General features: G+C 41.3%; 1 protein-coding gene across 3 annotated transcripts; it reads right to left on the reverse strand.

The window, feature by feature from the left end:
- Nucleotides 1-600: 600 nt before the first annotated feature.
- Nucleotides 601-16044, reverse strand: LOC102567121 (uncharacterized). Of its 3 annotated transcripts, XM_059721895.1 has the most exons (9): nucleotides 15492-16044; nucleotides 13171-13257; nucleotides 12619-12852; nucleotides 10614-10636; nucleotides 6592-6737; nucleotides 6260-6363; nucleotides 6050-6151; nucleotides 1650-3466; nucleotides 601-1617 (listed from the first exon to the last, which is right to left on the reverse strand). In XM_059721895.1, exons 1-8 carry the CDS (start codon nucleotides 15990-15992, stop codon nucleotides 1688-1690), a joined length of 2976 nt encoding a protein of 991 aa, XP_059577878.1. In that variant the 5' UTR covers nucleotides 15993-16044; the 3' UTR covers nucleotides 601-1617; nucleotides 1650-1687. The 3 variants fall into 3 exon arrangements, with proteins under 3 accessions (XP_059577878.1, XP_019333399.2, XP_059577879.1); XM_019477854.2 differs by having other exon boundaries at nucleotides 601-3466; XM_059721896.1 differs by lacking the exon at nucleotides 6050-6151 and having other exon boundaries at nucleotides 601-3466.
- Nucleotides 16045-17183: the final 1139 nt, after the last annotated feature.

A 17183-nucleotide genomic window follows, 5' to 3' on the forward strand; every position in this document is an offset into this window, starting at 1 on the left:
CCAATTGACTGTAGTTCTTTAAATTAAAGGCTAGCATTCTGATTTCAGGAGCTCTCTGAAATAGAGACCTCATTCAACTCCCTGTGTAACTTAAGACCTGCTCCTTCCATATACTCATATATCTTCTAGTTCCATACTTACTCCTCAGCCTTTGGCAATTTCATTTTGTTAAGTCTGCAGTTTTCGATGAACTCTGTGACAGACAGACTGCAAAATCAACAGATGAATACATAAAGCAAAGCCAGCAGGTGGTGACTGCTACTAGTCATTCCCCATCAAAAATATTACAGAATTAGAAAGTGATTCAGAGAAGAGTAATTAAGGGTAAGAATGGAAGAAGTGATGGGAAAAGTGGGTTTTGTTTACTTTGAGTATGAAATGAATGGGAAGGAACATGATAGAAATATGCAAAATAGCATAGAAACAGTAGTCTGGGAATTTCTATGGTCTTAGAACACAAGACAAATGAAATTAAATAAGAAATTCCAGTTCTAAATTGATCATCTTTCAAACTCAGTAATAATACTTTTTCTATATAATACCCAGTTAGGTCAGAGGCCAAGAATTCTGCATGATTCAAAAAGGGAACAGACACAGACAACAAGAATATCTAGAGTTTATTTATGCAATTTATATGCTGTCCTTCCCAGCAAATGCTCAGGACAGCTTACCTGAACCGTTTTGACAGGATAGGTTTCAAGACTTAAGTTAGCTGTTAGGTATTAAACTACATCTTCCCACAACAACGTTCTTAATCTTTCCTTTGAAGTATTGGGTATAGGCCTTACTTGATACCGTGTACTTTGCCAAGTAGATCTCTGATTTGACCCAATATAGAAGCTTCCAGGTTTCCATAGTTAATAATCTTTTGGAGATGGCATATAGATTTAGGTAAGTTTTATCCCCAGCCAGTGTCATATTAACACAAGCTACAAATTCACTAGATTACTCTAGCTGCAGTAGGTAATTTGACAACAGTTAAAACCACTCTCTCTCCAGACATATTGACATGGTATGTAGATCAAACACTCCACATGGAGTATCTACAGTAGTTCCTATGGATTTAGGATTGCATTTCATAAGAGTGTAGTAGATATCTTCACCAGTATATACCAAAATGTGAGAATTATGTTAAAAGATTAATTCAGATGCATTACTGTTGAAAGGCTTGAGAGAAATCAAAATGCTCTTTTTATTACTGCAGTAAAAGAGTGACCTACTTCAAGTTTTTATCTACAACTTAAGCTAAATATAGCATGGAGAAACCACAGTCAGAACAATCCATATCTCTACTGCTTTTACAAGATTCCAGCTTCAAGTACAGATAATGCCTCCTAAGAGTATCAAGTCTTCATTGGGAATGAATTATATATTTAAACACAGGAAGACTTTCTTCAAGGTTAACATTCAGTAGTGTTAGATCATACCCTGAAAACAATATCCCTACTAATAATTTCACTTGAATTTATTAGTTAATATGGCATTTGTGTCTTTAGTATAGACCCTCATTTCCCCATAAGATTAATGGAGAAAAGAAGCACTAAAAACCCTTAAGATATCCCATTTTTAACTGGCTATGCATCTTAGCAGCAGTACTTCCTTAATACCAACAGATACCTAAATATCATTTACTTAATACCAACAGATACCTAAATATCATTTACCTTGAAGGAAAGTCTCTTGTACTTTATTCTCTGTTGCACATGCCTGACTTTCTACTAGCAGATATTTTGTCTTCAGCAACAGAAAAATATTCTGATGCACTGCTACAGTCACTGGAGATGGATGCTTGACTTAGTTCTTCTGTATCGGAGAATGCATCATTTGGTGCGTCACCTCCCTTTTCTACTGCAAGTGGAGCCGTGATAGGGGCAAGGTGAGCAGTATTCTGAAGCAGCAGAGTTTCAAGTTCATCCTTCTTCCTAGAAAACTCTCCTAAATCTTGGTGTGACTTACATTTATTAGCAACAACTACGCTGCTGTCATCTGCAACCTTCAGCTCCATTTGTGACTGTGTTGCTGCAGCCCCTGGAATGGAACAGGTCTTGCCTCCTTTAACAGAAAGGTCTGTTGTAAACAAAGGGTTAACTGTAGGAGAACTACACAGAGCATTTTGCTTAGCAACTGCTTCTTCAGTCTTCACAGATATGTCCAAAGAAAAAAATGTACTGCTACCTTTTGGACTAAGTTCAGAAACGGCCAATTTACATACTGGAGGCATAGGTGCTTCTTCATCAGGACACGTTTTGTCAGATCCCAGTTTAATTTTTTCGCTTTCATCTTTATTCTTATGAGATAAAAACAACATTGAGGAGGAAGCTACTGAATCTGGGCTACTTTTGACAGTGCTTCCAAATGTAAAGAGAGGTGAAGATTTACATTCCAGGGGACAGTTATTTGAGAAGGAAAATATATCGTCACCAAAGGGAGGGGGAGTCTTGGAACCATCATTCTTCCCTCTGGCAACACTGGATGTTATACAAGTTGTGGTAACTTCTGGAGTATTAAAAGTAGTCTGTTCCCATGAAAATAATGTTGGTGATTTTAGCCACTTAGGTTCTACAGTTTTGTTTGCAGAACTGTTGTTCTCTGTACCTGTCTGAAGTACTGTACTTTGTTCAGCTGGCTTCTCATTAAAGCATGAAGAAAATGGTGAAGCCTTCGAAGAACTGCTGAGTTTAGATACTGTAAAAAAGTCTTCTGAGTTGCCAAAGGTAAATGAAAAAAATGGCTTTCCAACATCAGCTGATCCTAGGTTATGACTGGCAGAAGTAGCAGAATCTTTAGCCTTGGTTAAACTTAGCTTTGTATCCTTATTTCCTTCTTGATTATCCATTTTAATTTGGGTATTACAGTTTCCCAAATAAAAAGTAGGGAAAGCTGATTCTCTATTTGCCTTTTGGAAAGGCACTGTAGCTACAGCCTTATTGAACTTGGGTAGCAAGTCATCAGCTGAACCAAGGACAAAAGATGAAAGTGGAAGTCTTTCAGTTGAATTTGAAGTTGTGTCAGATGCTGTTGCTAACTGCAGTAAACTAGGTGCAGTACTGAAACATGTTTGCTTTTCAGATGATTGAGGCACTTGTACTTTGTCTCTAGCTACTGAGCTCTTTGATTCATCTGATGGTGGAGGGTGTTTGCTCACTTCTTGAGATCCTGTCCCATTAAGTAACTTCAAGTCACTGCTTACTACAGGGAAATCCCTGTTCATAGGTGGAATGCTGAATCCTTGACTACAGGACTTGGAAACACTAGTATTATCAAAAGCTTTTTCTCTTTCTAATTTTTCTGTTTTCATTATTCCCATATCTTTCACTTTTGCAGATGAACAAAAATGAGAAACTGCTGATGATGCACTCTTCAAAGAGCCAATCACAAACTTATGCTTTTTATTTATGTGTGCAGTAGGCATCTTAACCTGATCTGATGTTTTCCGATGGCCCATATAATATTTATAACGTAGTTCCTACAATTATAGAAAAGAATAAAAACAGTCAGCTAAGACTACTAAGTCTTTAAATAATATGTTACGGCTATTTTTTAATTTATTGTGTTTATATACTCTGACACTTTTGAGAAGGACAGGATTACTTTCAGCATCTTAAGCATTTTGATGGTAGTGTATGGAGGGCAATAGAAAGTAAATGTATGCTTAGAAGACATTTATATTTCTAATAGTCTAATATCTAAGTTACCTAAATAAAGATCAATAGGGTCCTCAGCAACTAAGTTAAATACTTGACTGTGAGAGTACATACAAATTTGCTGACCAGAAGCTGAAGTACTAACTAGTTCTGATTTTGGCAATAAATTTCAAATAGAAGCTCTGGCATTTTGAAATCTAAAATACTTGTGAATGAAAAACTTGATTCCAATCTACTGTTATTTGGTGCTACAAACTATTTTTAAAGTTATGTTTTACTTGATAAAAACCTTTTTTTATAACAAGAATCCATAGAAAAGTTTCCCTAGAATGGATGTATTGGTGCAATTAAAATATTGGTAGATAGAATTAGATGAACTATTCGAGATAACTTTGGCAAAAACTGAGAGGAGCACTTCAGAAATTAACAAGGTGTACAATCAAAACTGCATACAGAAGACTCATTTGATCAATCATGCAACCAGTGGGTATGTTGGCTTGGTTTGAAGACTAAGGGGACCTTTATACATGCCGGATGCCTGCTAATTAGCATGTGCCACACCAAACTTGATTAATCAAATCTGCTGGGACCATGCCAATTAGCACACACCAACTTAGTATCACATGTATTCAGCGTTCCCGTGCTTCAAAATGGCAGTGGGGGCACTTTAACTAAATGCTTTAACGCTTAAACTAAAACTTGTTCAGCAAGCTTTAGTTAAAGCGCCCCCACTGCCATTTTGAAGCATGGGACACTAATACGAGACACTGTGGATGCTCTACCTAGAGCAGCTCCTGAGAGCCGGATCCCAGGCCACGTGTAAAGATGCCCAAAGCGGCTATTCCTATTTTACTTTATATGCATGACAGTTACCCTGACAGATAAGAGACATTTTTAGCATTTACACGCAGTTTATACCACTATTCAAGGTGATGTGTGAATAAGCAAGTGTCCAAATTGCTGTTAAGCATGCTCAGTAGGGCTGTGTTCTGGCCAGGAACAGATGTGGTGCCATTCACTTGCCCGGGTATAACATGTAACCCTAGGCAAGTCCCAGTATTGTAGCTAAGTAAATGCCCATGACTAGCGGGACAGTTGTGGACAGGAGTAAGAAAGGGGAGGAGGGCAGGAGAAGGCTTGGAATACCCAGGAGTCACAAGTTCTAGGGCCTCTTTGTTGAGAGAGTATCTGAACCTGCATCTCCTGCTTCCTGGCTCTAATCAGTAGGCCACAGGTTAGACATTATCCAGTCCCTCTTCACACCTCTCCCTGAAGCTCAAATCATATGTGCTACTTTACTGACTAAAATAAAGTTACCGCTTTACATACCTTTGATAAGCAGCTTTAGGGAGGAACTGGTTTTATTCTGGCACAGACATGGCCAATAAAATATGTCAACCAATTTTAAAGGACGGATTTAGACGCACCTTGATTCAGAGACTAAAATAGGGTTTCTGGAAAATGCCCTTCTACTTGCATACTGGACAGATTTCATCTAGCAGTCATTAAGGGACAAAACCCACCTTTCAGATCATATCTACATTTAGGTTCACTCACTCTGCAAGCCAAAGTAGATAGCTTAGAAGTATGAGGGTAAGCAGGGATATATTAATTTCCACAACATAAATTCTTTATTGGGTAGGAATTTAAGGTGAATAAAACCTTTAGTAATAAGGAACAGAAGAGGCAGTATCTCTTGCCAAATGAACAACAAAATTGGAAGACATTTTTCCATCTACCACAGAGAACGGTTAGGCAAAACTATTCTGAATCAGCCAAAATTCAGTGCAGCTGATGAAACTGAGTAAAACCAAGAGAAAGCTTTTCAAAAAACTAGTCAGAAGAAATTGGGTCTTGGCATACTGTGTATACCTGACCTACTGTACAAGTGATGTAATGATCCCATCCCATCACTGGAACCAGTGGTTTAAAAATCTGTAGCTTGAGTTACAACCTTGATTACACATAAAGTGACAGACATCAAAAAAGGAACGCTCTACCCAGTAACTTTATCTTTTTAAAGAAGTGTTTCTGGAGACAGAGGTCTGAATATATTAAAAGGTAATACATTCACCCTGCCATATGAACATGGCTCTCTTTCCTAAATTGAGATTATTTGACTGTGAAAATTGGACAAAAAAAAAAAAAAAAATTGTACTACCCTCTTGATTAAGCCATTTGATTTTACTAGTGAGCAACTGTAATGTGCAGTGGACTGAAGTACAACAGATCCCTGATATTTCAAAGAGCAGCTGAACAGATTGATTAGGTGATCAATTAACCAAGAACAAAAGTAGTGGAGCTTGTTTCACATTCCAGGAAAAGGCTGTGGAATGGACACAGAACACATCTGAACCAGTGTGCTTAATAGCCCAGGAATTGATAGCTGACCAGTATATTCTTACCTCAGGACTCATATTTTGAAATGCCAACATTCCTGATATTGACATCAAGCGAGTACAGATCCCACCGCCATCAGTGAATGTTTCCTCTTGTCCTGCTACAGGCTGTAAAAATGTTTTACCACAGACACAGCACATTTTAACATCAAGGCCAAAACACAGCAAGACTTTTAAAATTAAAGTATGTTGTAAATCTTGTACACAAGAACTTACATAAAATGTCTTGTGTATGGTCTTCTGGTCTTTCCAATGTTTTACACTATTTTTAAATACAAAATTCCCAGGTAAGCTTTCATTTCCTCCAGAAGGAAGATCAGCTAAGAGTAGAAAAAAATAAGACCAATTAAAAAAAAAAAAATACACAGTACCATACATAAAGCCCACTTGTGCTAATTTTTCATTACACAACTGTCAAAGTAAGACAATTAAAATAACTTTCCTTTTCAGCATGAAAGGAAGTACTGTTTTAGTATGAAATATCTCATATAGTGCTGCAAGATGATAAAATATGCACTATAGAAAAGTAATGCAGTTAATGAGAATACCTTTAACAATGCAGTGTTCAACTGGAGTTAGCTGCAAGGCCAGTATTTCCTTAACTACAGATTTAATATCCATTTGCTTCCGGGTGTACTCTGGTTCTTTTTCATAGCTAGATGCTATGTGCATCAGGTCAAGCTGAGTCTTCATTCTGGAAAATAAATTAAAATATCCTTTAAACAACTGTCCCCTTTCTTAATGTCTAGAAGCAAAAAGCAAAAAAGTTCATATGAGCTTAATATAAAATCAATATGAAGCAGTCTGTAGATGGAAAGCAAATCCTGAATTTCTTTTTAAAAAATATATACTGGAAGAACTGCTGAATAAATCAATGAGAAGATCTTAATTTAGATTTTCCTATAGAAAAGGACCCGGAGGTTACAGTAGACAAAAAGCTGAATATGATCCAACCGTGTGCTCTTGTTGCAAAGATGGCTAACAGCATACTAGGCTGCATTAGTAGGAGAGTTGCCAGCAGATTGAGGGAGGTGATTATTTCTCTCTATTCAGCACTAGTGAGGCCATAACTGAAGTACTGTGTCCAGTTTTGGGCCCCCACTACATAAAGGATATGGACAAATTGAAAAGTCCAGTAGAGGGCAGTGAAATTGGCTAGGGGGCACACTTGTGGGGAGAGGCTGACAGAACTGGGTTTATTTAGTCTGGGTAAGAGAAGACTGTGGGGAGATTTAATAGCACCCTTCAACTACCTGAAGGGTGGTTCCAAAGAGGATGGAGGCGGACTGTTCCCAGTGGGCACATCTACTTTACTGCAGAGTTGACCAATTAGCTCTGCAGTAAAGTGTTATGTCTACACGTGCGCCCCTATTTGGCCAGAGTAAACAAACTCTGCCATAGGATAGCACTGCCCAACACAAGTACGATCCTATGATGGAGTTATTTACTCCATGGCAACACTGGGGCTGGCTGGGGCACAAGGCTACTACAGCGCAGGGGCTGCCTGCCAGCTAGCCCCACATTGGAGCACCTTTGTGCCACAGCCAGCCCCTCTGCAGCAATAAACTCTAGCACAAACTGTGCCAGTTTATTGTGTCACATTAATATTACATGTAGATGCACCGAGTAATGAAAGATGATGGAACAAGGATCAACGCTCTTAAGCTGCAACAAGGGAAGTTTAGGTTAGATATTAGGAAAAAACTCCTCTCTCATGAGGAGGGTAGTCATAAAACACTAAAACAGGCTACTCAGAGAGGTTGCTGAGTCTCCAGCCTCAGAGGTTTTTAAGATCCAGGTAGAGAAAGCCTTGGTTAGGATGAAATAGTTGGGAACGGTCTTGCTCAAAGCAGGGGATTGGACTACATAACATCCTGAGGTCCCTGTCAACCCTAGTCTTCTATGATTGTATAATGTGTTACACGATGTTTGTTCCTCAGAGAAACCGTACTTCAGAATCTAAAAGGGTTAGTGCTTTTAGCTCTATACATGGCAACAGTTTCAGTCTAAGAGAGGTGTTTTTTCCCTTTGAAATGGTATGATCTCATTACTTAAGCACTTAGTTTTGTTTACCATATACATCAATGCTTAAAGATGGGACATAATGAAATTGGGCACAAACAGGTTAATATACCGACTGTCAGACTACTATTATTTTTGTTGTTATTTTTTAAAATCACTACTTCTACCAAATCACAAAACAGCAAGGAAACTTGTCATTCTACTGAGAAACGCTAAATATACAACTGATGAATAAAAAGAAACTGCAAGTATCGTTATAGCTACTGTTCCTGAACCCGAATTCCACATACCTCTTCAGAAGTAATTGGTGAAGGTATCACAGCAGAATTCTAAACAGTTCCATTTTCAACTTATACTTTTACCTCATTTTTTAAAAAGATATATTACCCTATTAAGTATTAAACATTTTAATACAAAACTTTAAAGAGCTATATGGCATTTGCGTGTAAGCAAACCTGAAATTAACAAACGAAGGTACTGTACTCCATTACATCAAACTTGTCGATTCCATCCATTACAACTGATTGAACAAATGTGTATAAACTGCAACATTCAGGGTTCCAACTCATTAAAATAACCCAAAAGACTAGAAACACTCCCATTGCTTAGGAAATTAGCCGAAAGGAAATTTATAGATACACAGAACGTAGGCTGGAATGGACCTCGGAAAAAATCATCAGGTCCAGCCCTCCTGCACCAAGCAGGAAAGACAACTGGGGTCAAGTGACCCCAGCAAGGTGACTGTCCAGTCTCCTGTTGAAGATTTTCAGGGTAGGTGATTGCACCATCTCTAGAGGGAGCTTATTCAACTGTCTGGACACTCTAGCTGTGAAGAAGTTTTTCCTAACATTGAGCCTGAAACAGTCTTCCAGGAGTTTGTGACCATTGCATATGGTTTTCCCCCAAGGGTGCCCAGGTGAACCATTGTTCACCAAACCCTTGATGTACACCCCTGATGTAGATGCTACCAAGTCCCCTCTCAACCTTCTCTTCTTCAGGCTGAAGAATCCCAGGTCACACAGCCTTTCCTTGTATGGCTTGCCATGCAAGGCTCTGATTAAATGGGTGGCCCTTCTCTGGGCTCTCTCAATATTTTCCATGTCCTTGTTGAAGTGTGGCGCCCAGAACTGGACACAGTACTCCATCTGCGGTGTCACCAATGCCGAGTAGAGCGGAAGTGATTCTTCCTTGGTTTTGCTGGAGATGCATTGATTGATGCACACCAGATATGGAAAACAGAATTTTTTCCAATTCCATATAAACTTTACTTCAGAGTATCTCAAAATTTCTTTATTCAAAGTTCTTGATAATTATTTCATAGATAATGGCTGCATGACCAGGCAACAAAGGTCCAAAACACTCTCTGCTCCCTCAGAAAATATACGTTGTAGTCTCAGAGCCTCCTGACATCTACTAAGCTAAAGTACAGATTTTAAATTAGAAACAGGTTGCAAAGTATTCAAATGGAGCAGTGAGATGTATTGACAAGATATCCATGGACAAAGAAGAAAACTAGTATTAATATTAAGAGGATAGGGTAGGCCATGCTCATGTGGGTTAAGCATTTCTGTTCAAGGACAGCAAGTAATTACTTTTTCTTTCTGGTGCAACAAATTAAGTTTACTGGTGAGCATTCAATGCCACACTAAGGCAGCTATGTTAAAACTGTTCTGGAACGTGACATATATTGTGTGGCTGTGTCATGCTTCACTATGACACTGCCTAGCACAGCCCTTTGGAGGGTACAGACATGCCCTAAAAGTCAAATGTTACATAAAATGATCAACACTTAAAAACAAGCCAATTGGTTGATAAATTATGTAACCTAATTTCCTTAGAAGTCTGAGACAGTATTTGTTTGATTCTTACCAGTTATAAGGAGTGTGAAGATGATGTACCAAATCCAATAAAACTCTAAAAATAGTTTAAAATTAGAAAGTAATGACTGTGTTAAAATATTTTAGATGATTACCGATGTTCACAATTTTCAGTAAGGACTAAACAACTAAACACTGGACCACCATAAATTTGAAAATAATACCTTATTGCAAAAAAAAAATCCAGTTTTAAAAAAGGTATGAATTCATACTTTTAATATTAATCACAGAATTTGGCAATTATGTTAATATTTTGCAACCAAAGAGCTGTTATTTAACTGAAAGTTAAGGCAAATTTCTAAACGTTACAACACATCTTCAGTTATCCAAACCCATTTAGGAAGCATAGTCTGAAAAGTCATTTGGGTAGCTTAATTTGTTCAGATAAGCAAAACCACAGCCTGTTGTAAGGAATTAACATGATAATATCCCAAACTTAAGAGCACATAAGTTTAATACAGTAAAATTTAAGAGACAATTTTGTTACACAACATCAGTAGTTACTAGTTAGTGAACTGAGGGCTCAGATAAATGAATAAATATACTGTAGTACATCTATAGTATCTGGTGTACATCTGCCACCATGATATCTATAATCATCATTTTGCTGTTCCTTATTTCTTTAGTAAAATATAAAATAAACAACACAAACGAGAACAAGAAAATCATACCTTTTATTTAATCCACATGCCACCTATAATTAAAAAAAAAAAGCATTAGTGATAAGGAAGTTTTTTAGATTCAGAAGAAAATCATTACTTTATTGGAACACCTGTGACAGATAAAAAAAACAACAACATTATATCCCTTACTTTTTCACCATCATTAAAGACTTTTAGCACTTAACCATAAAAGTATGCACAGGGAATATTCAGCATTCTAGGTCTGAGGGAACTGCTTATCCACCAGCATTCTGTATTTAGGCTGAAGTAAGATTCCTTTCTAAGAGGCCAAATCCAAGTAACAGAAAACTGAGCCACACAGTGTGGCTATGACTTTCCTGCCTCCATACTCCCTCTCCCCCTACAGGTCTATCAAAAAGTAAAAACATCAAAAAGAGGTACCACAAAAAGAAGGGAACCCCCCCCCCCGCAATATATTTTCAAAATCACATTCAAGTTATGGAAGGAAGCACACCAGCCTTGGAAAGATTCCTGCCAGAATTAAACTTTTCAAGAAGCAGATCACACTTTACAATTTCAAGAGATGTTCCAGAAAAGGAAAAAACAGCAACTTTAAAACTAGCAAAAAGAGTTAACTAAGTTAGTAAGAACACAATAAAACAAGAGAAAGAGAATGATATAAATTAGTTAATGTGTAGCATCACCCAAAACATCAGGTGTAGCTCTTTAACAGTCTCAGGATATTCCCAGAAACAAAATAACTACAAATGAACATCACAAAGGGCATTTGTAAAAATAGTACTCTAGGAAGCAAATGAGTTACAAGTTATATCCTGAAGAATTTTGTCCATTTATAGACATACTAAATAAGTCAATAATTCACTTAATTGCATAAGAAGATACTTATTCCAATTTCTGCTATTACTTACATTGCAGAAATCAATAGCTATCAGCACACAGGTTAAATGTGCGGAACCCTCTGGCCTACCATCTACTTCAGGCCTGCCAAACTCTTTAGGTGGCTAGGGGCCATGTGGCCTCCTCCAGCTGCTTTATGGTCCACATGCTCCAAGCACCACAGTGCTCACTGTGTCATGAAGGGCCCCTAGGTCTCCTGGGCCATGGACTTTCTTAGTATGTTGGACTGTGCTGTGCAGCCCGAAGGGGTGGGGGTAGGAAGTGGGAGAAGAAGCTCAAACGCCAGTGTCAGCAGCAGGAAAGCAATGGGGGGGGGGGGGGAGTAGCGCCCAGAGTGAGCTGCCAGTTGGACAGCCCTGATCTGTCATCACAAAGGCATGGTTTAACTACATAACTGTCGAAAGTGACTAGGTCCTGTCAATTTAAAGATTATGAAAGACATAAGTTGTTCTGAGAAACAAAGCAAGGAGCCTTGCTGTACAGCAAAACCAAACAGGAACCAACACAAAACTTGGAACAGCCTGTTTCTATAGACAACGAGTATTGTTTTCAATGAGTTTGGCAATACTAAAGATCGGTGAAAGAGGTATTTATCTGATATATAAGTGGCTTATTATAGAATTAAAAATTAGGCAATGACTGGAAAAAAACACCACCACACATTGCAGGAAAACTACAACAGTGTATATCCATTCTGTCCATGTTAAATTCACCACTTCTTGGTATGTCAGCCATTACCAATGGCTAAGAAAAGCAAGCTGCCTTTAAACATGTACCAGTGTTTAGTTATGATGAGAACTGTTTTTTAAAGTTGACAGGCTGAATAAAATGAGATCTTTTATATCTTATACTAGAAAACATGGGATTCAAACAAATATTTGAGTCCTAATATTTACATCCTTTTCAAGAGTAGATCACGCTATAGACTTCTGAAGGGGCTGTCCCAACCAAGGGGGGGAAAAAAATAGTAACTCTTCAACTGGCAAAAAGAACTGACTTAACAACAATAAGTAGTTTTCTTTAATCCAATCAATATGGCAAAACCTGAACTCCACCTCCCCCACATCGCATCTATACATGGTGTTCTAAAAGCATTATAAAAACCATTAGCAAAAATTCATATAAAAGCTATCACCTCCAAGAAACACTGAGGATCACATTCATCGACCAGCTTTTCACAATCCTTCAGGAAATTTTCAATAGTTATCTTGTGAATTCCCTTCATTTTTTTCCAAATTTGTAACTCTTTCTCCTTCTTACTTCTTTGATTTTCAAGGTCTTCTAGCAATTGCTTTTTTTTCATTTCCAGATTTTTGAAAATTTCTTCAAATTCCATTGTAATTATTTCTGCTTCGTTGTTCAACATCATCTAGAAACACAGCAATTTACAAAAGTAAAGCCTTGGTTACTATCTTTACACTTTACTGGATGAACTAAAGTGTCAGAAGCTTGCTATGGTATTGACTACACTATGACCTTCAGGTGATAGCAACAGTTACAAACTTTGGGTAAATGATTAACATAGGCCAAAGAGCTACCTTGTGAAGTGGTGGTTCCACAATTCATTTTTCAATAGTTGAAAAGGTGTCTAATTTTCATGTTCACACACCCACACCCCCCCCGCCCTTGAATTAAGCAGCAAATTAACAATGCTCCTTCTTTACAGAGACTATTATAATTAGCTTACCTCCGCAGCTTTTTGATGACTTGATATTTCCTTTTCCAGCTTCTCATTAATTGCTCTTACTTTCTTCAGACTACTGAAAAAGGTTAACTATAAAATAAAAATTGAAAAATGTATAGTTAATCTGCGCAATTTAATAAAAACACATGATGCTCTTTAACCCTATATTTGCCACCAGTTCAGCTTCTAACACATCCTTAAAGGACCCTGCATACTTTGTAGAAAAATAGAGAAATTTGCATTAGTACCTCTCTCTCAAAAATAGTATTTCTTGGGCTTGTCTACACCTGAAAGTGTTGTAACTTTACATATGAGTTAAGGCAACAAACGCTCTTCATGCCTCATGGATGCTGTCATGTCAATTAAAAATGCTTATACTGTGGTTGAGGCAGCAAATAAGCTATGCTAGCATAAACATATCAATTAAAAAGTTGCAATTCAAAGTTATGTAGCTGTGCAGATACATCCACTCTAGCTTAGACCTGGGCCTTAAGCTAGAAAGCTACAAGGAAAGATAGCTATATTGCATTACCTTTCACAATAACAAACCATACTTTGGTCCACACAACAGGGTTGGGGGCAGGTGGAGGTGTTACTGTTACACTGACCACTTAAAAGCACTAATACTGTCAATTTTTGACTCATACTAAAAGTTTTCCATAACTTCCCTGTTTAGGCTAAGGTGGAGGTTCTTCCAGGAAAGAAGGTCAGTTTGTTGTTTGGTCCATTGGGAAAAGAAGCAAGGATGTTTCCCCCTACTTCCAAGATGCACTTAAAAGTTATATTAGGCAAACCTTTATAAAGGAACGCATGTTCTGAAGCAAGAAGTGGGAGGCCTGGCTCAGCCATCTTTTCCAACTAATGGGAATAGAAGTCTGTTCTCTATGGTGCTGGTCCTGAAACGTTCCTGAAGACCCCATTTTTTTCACCATGCCCTTGGTTATGGTTATTACCTGATATAACTCTACATTAGAATAGGGTATTTTAACCATACAGAAGGGCTTTTAACCATGTCAAAGGCAACACAATCCATGCGAGTCTACAACACATATGAAACAATTAAAAGCCTTATGATCAGATCATGAACTCATTTCCTGTATAGAGGTGGTGAGCTGCTTTTGCAGATCCCTAGTTTCAGCACCGATTCCTAGCATTTGAGCCAGCACAGAACTCTTGCCACTCCAGGTACTCACTCCATCAGGCCACACCACAAACCTAAGGGATAGTGTGTGGATGAACTTAAACTGGTGTGTAAAGAAGCGAGTCTCAACCATTTTGGCAGGCATGCCACAAAATTGCCCCGATCCCTCACAGACACTCCTTCCTGCCCTCTCCTTCCTAGAATCATAACAAAATGAGGGTTGGAAAGGACCTCAGGAAGTCATCTAGTCCAACCCTCTGCTCAAAGCAGGATCATCCCCAACTAAATCATCCTAGACAAGGCTTGGTCTAGCCAGGTCTTAAAAACTTTCAAGGATGGAGAGTATACAACCTCTCAGGGTAGCCTATTCCAGTGCTTTATTACACTCCTATTGAGAAAATTCTTCCTAATATTTAACCTAAACTTCCCTTGCTGCAATGCATGTTCCCTGTTCTGTTATCTTCTACCACTGAGAACAGTTCAGCTCCATCCTCTTTGTAACCACCCTTCAGATAGTTGAAAGCTACTATTAATTCACCCCTCAGCCTCCTCTTCTCTAGACTAAATCAACCCAGTTCCTTCAGTCTTTCCTTACAGGTCATGTCCCCCACCCCCTCACCATTTTTACTGCCCTCTGCTGAACTCTCATTTGTCCACATCCCTCCTACAAAAGGGGGGGGGGGTGTCCAAAACTGGCCACAGTACTCCAGACGTGGCCTCACCAGTGCTGAATAGAGGGTTATAACTGATCCCTTTCCTTTCTGTCCCCTCTTGACCTGTCAGGTGCCACACACACAAGCAAGCCTCTGCCAGTCCTCATGACATATGCCAGCAGGTGGACCATGCCTGACAAAAGCAACAGGGCTATGACCAGCACTCCCTCTGCGTGGTGTGCACAGCCCAGAAAGAGCATGAGAAACGAAAAAAAGAGAGATATAGCTCCTTTTAGTTAAGACACAGCTGCTTTGGCAAAACCCACTACTGGACCAGGTGCTAGGAGAGCCAGAGAGTTGCTTTGGTGTCTCATCCTTAAGGGGGGAATTGCTCTTCGCTAATCTCCTGGGCACAGTCCCAATGCCTCCACCAGGAGCCAGAGAGCAGACCCACAGGGGCCCAGGGGCAGTCACGGAGCAATAAGTTTAGCGGGTGCCTGGGCAGGCGGCCCCCAAATGGAGAGCCTTACTTTCTCCTCCTGATACACCGTGTCCAGCAGGTTAACGCAGTGGAAGATGCCCTGGTGCAGCTCGGACACGCACTGCCCGCAGCCCGCCTGGCAGCACAGGCGGCAGTACAGCTGCAGCGGCCGCGCCGGGTGCTTGCGGCAGGCTCCCCCCAGCGCCCGCGCCGCCTCCTCGCCGCGCCCCGGCTCCCGCTCCGCCTCGGCCCGGTACAGCTTCACCACCTCGGCCAGCGTGGTGTTGACGGGCAGCGCGGCCGCGCCGCCCCTGGGCAGCGGGCACGGCTTGCGGCACAGCGGGCAAGCCACGCGCGCCGCGCCCTCCTCGGCGCAGCGCGGGCCCCGCGCGGGTCCAGGGCCGGGGACGCGGGCGGTCGGCGGCGGGCCCTCGGCGGAGGCCAGGCACTCGAGCACGCAGCCGCGGCAGAAGTTGTGCGAGCAGAGCGGCAGCGTCACCGGCTCCTCGAACAGCGACAGGCAGACCGCGCACGTCAAGCTGGCCTCCATGGCTGTGCACAACTCCTTCCAGCCAACGGCTGCCCAACGGCCGCCGCCGCCGCCGCCGGAAGGGGAAGGGGCGGGGTTAGTGCCCATTGGAGGATGGGTGGAGCGACGGCGGGATTGGCCAATCAAAATGCGCCGACTCGGAAAAGGGGGCGGAGCCGGGTGGGGTAGCGAAGCCGGGAGGGAGGGGCACAGCTTCGTGTGCACTGCCGGGTTGCGCATGCACAGGCTGTGTGAGTGCGTGTGCTGGCCTGAGTTAGCCTGGCACCTGTCAGCGCCTGAAGGCGCCTGCGCCCTGGGAGTTCGGGGGTGTTGTGCGTCACAACGTAAAAGATTTCATCACTAAGCCAAGAACTAGATTTGCCAGAACCAGTACTGACCCCACCCCCACCCAGCCCAATTTTGACATGCGCACACCCTAGTGTAGCCTGGACAAAGCGAGGGACAGTGCTCTGCCTTCTCCAACCCCGCAGCGCTGCAGTTGGAGGAATGTGCAGCTTGGCAACTTCAAAAATGTCCCTCGGACACTGGATGCAGTGGATGTGTCCCCATGAGCGGGAACCTGTAGTTCCCCAGGGGCAGGTGTTCCCCAGGGAACACCCCTGCACACACCAGACGAGTTGCCCTGGTTGGGTTAGGGGAGGCTGTGGCTGGCCCCTGCAGCCTCACGGGGGGTCTTCCTGGGGTTGCAATGGCAGTGATCGGGGCTGTGGAGCCTGGCCGGCAATCAAAGCATGGTTCCTGGTGTGGGTGGTGCAAGCTGCAGCCACATCTGCTGCCCCACTTTTTTCTGGTGTGGGTTTTTTTGACACCAGGATCTCCTGATGTCAAAAAAACGTGCCAAGCTGGAAATCAGCTGTGCAGCAAGCGTCTGCATGTGCAGCACATGCTATATGCGGCGCTGCAAACCGCAAGTGTGCACTTGTGAGATGCCCAGTGGGTGCGTCTACATGTGCGATGAATGCCAAGCAATAAGCTCTGGTGCATAGCACGCTGGAGTTTATTGCTCCTAGGCTCTGCGTTTACATGTGTGGGTTTACACAAATCCCGCACCAGAAAAAAGCAGGACAGCATGCTGAGCTGAGTCGAGCATCCCCGGCTGGCAGCAGGCCCGGGGGATCAGCCCATCTGCCTGGAGTTGCTCTGACCTGGCTCAGTGTGCTGCGGAGGGACTGGCTGGGGTACAAGGGTGCT

This window comes from Alligator mississippiensis, chromosome 2, assembly GCF_030867095.1.
Source record: "Alligator mississippiensis isolate rAllMis1 chromosome 2, rAllMis1, whole genome shotgun sequence".
Taxonomy (NCBI): Eukaryota; Metazoa; Chordata; order Crocodylia; family Alligatoridae; genus Alligator; species Alligator mississippiensis.

Excerpts from the sequence above, each read along its gene's own strand:
- LOC102567121 (XM_059721895.1), bottom strand. The coding sequence starts at position 15,992 with ATGGAGGCCAGCTTGACGTGCGCGGTCTGCCTGTCGCTGTTCGAGGAG. Across the intron at positions 10,637-12,618 it reads ATCCTCAGTGTTTCTTGGAG|GTGGCATGTGGATTAAATAA; the intron begins GTGATAGCTTTT and ends TTTTAATTATAG. Across the intron at positions 6,738-10,613 it reads GCATGTGGATTAAATAAAAG|AATGAAGACTCAGCTTGACC; the intron begins GTATGATTTTCT and ends TTTATTTTCCAG.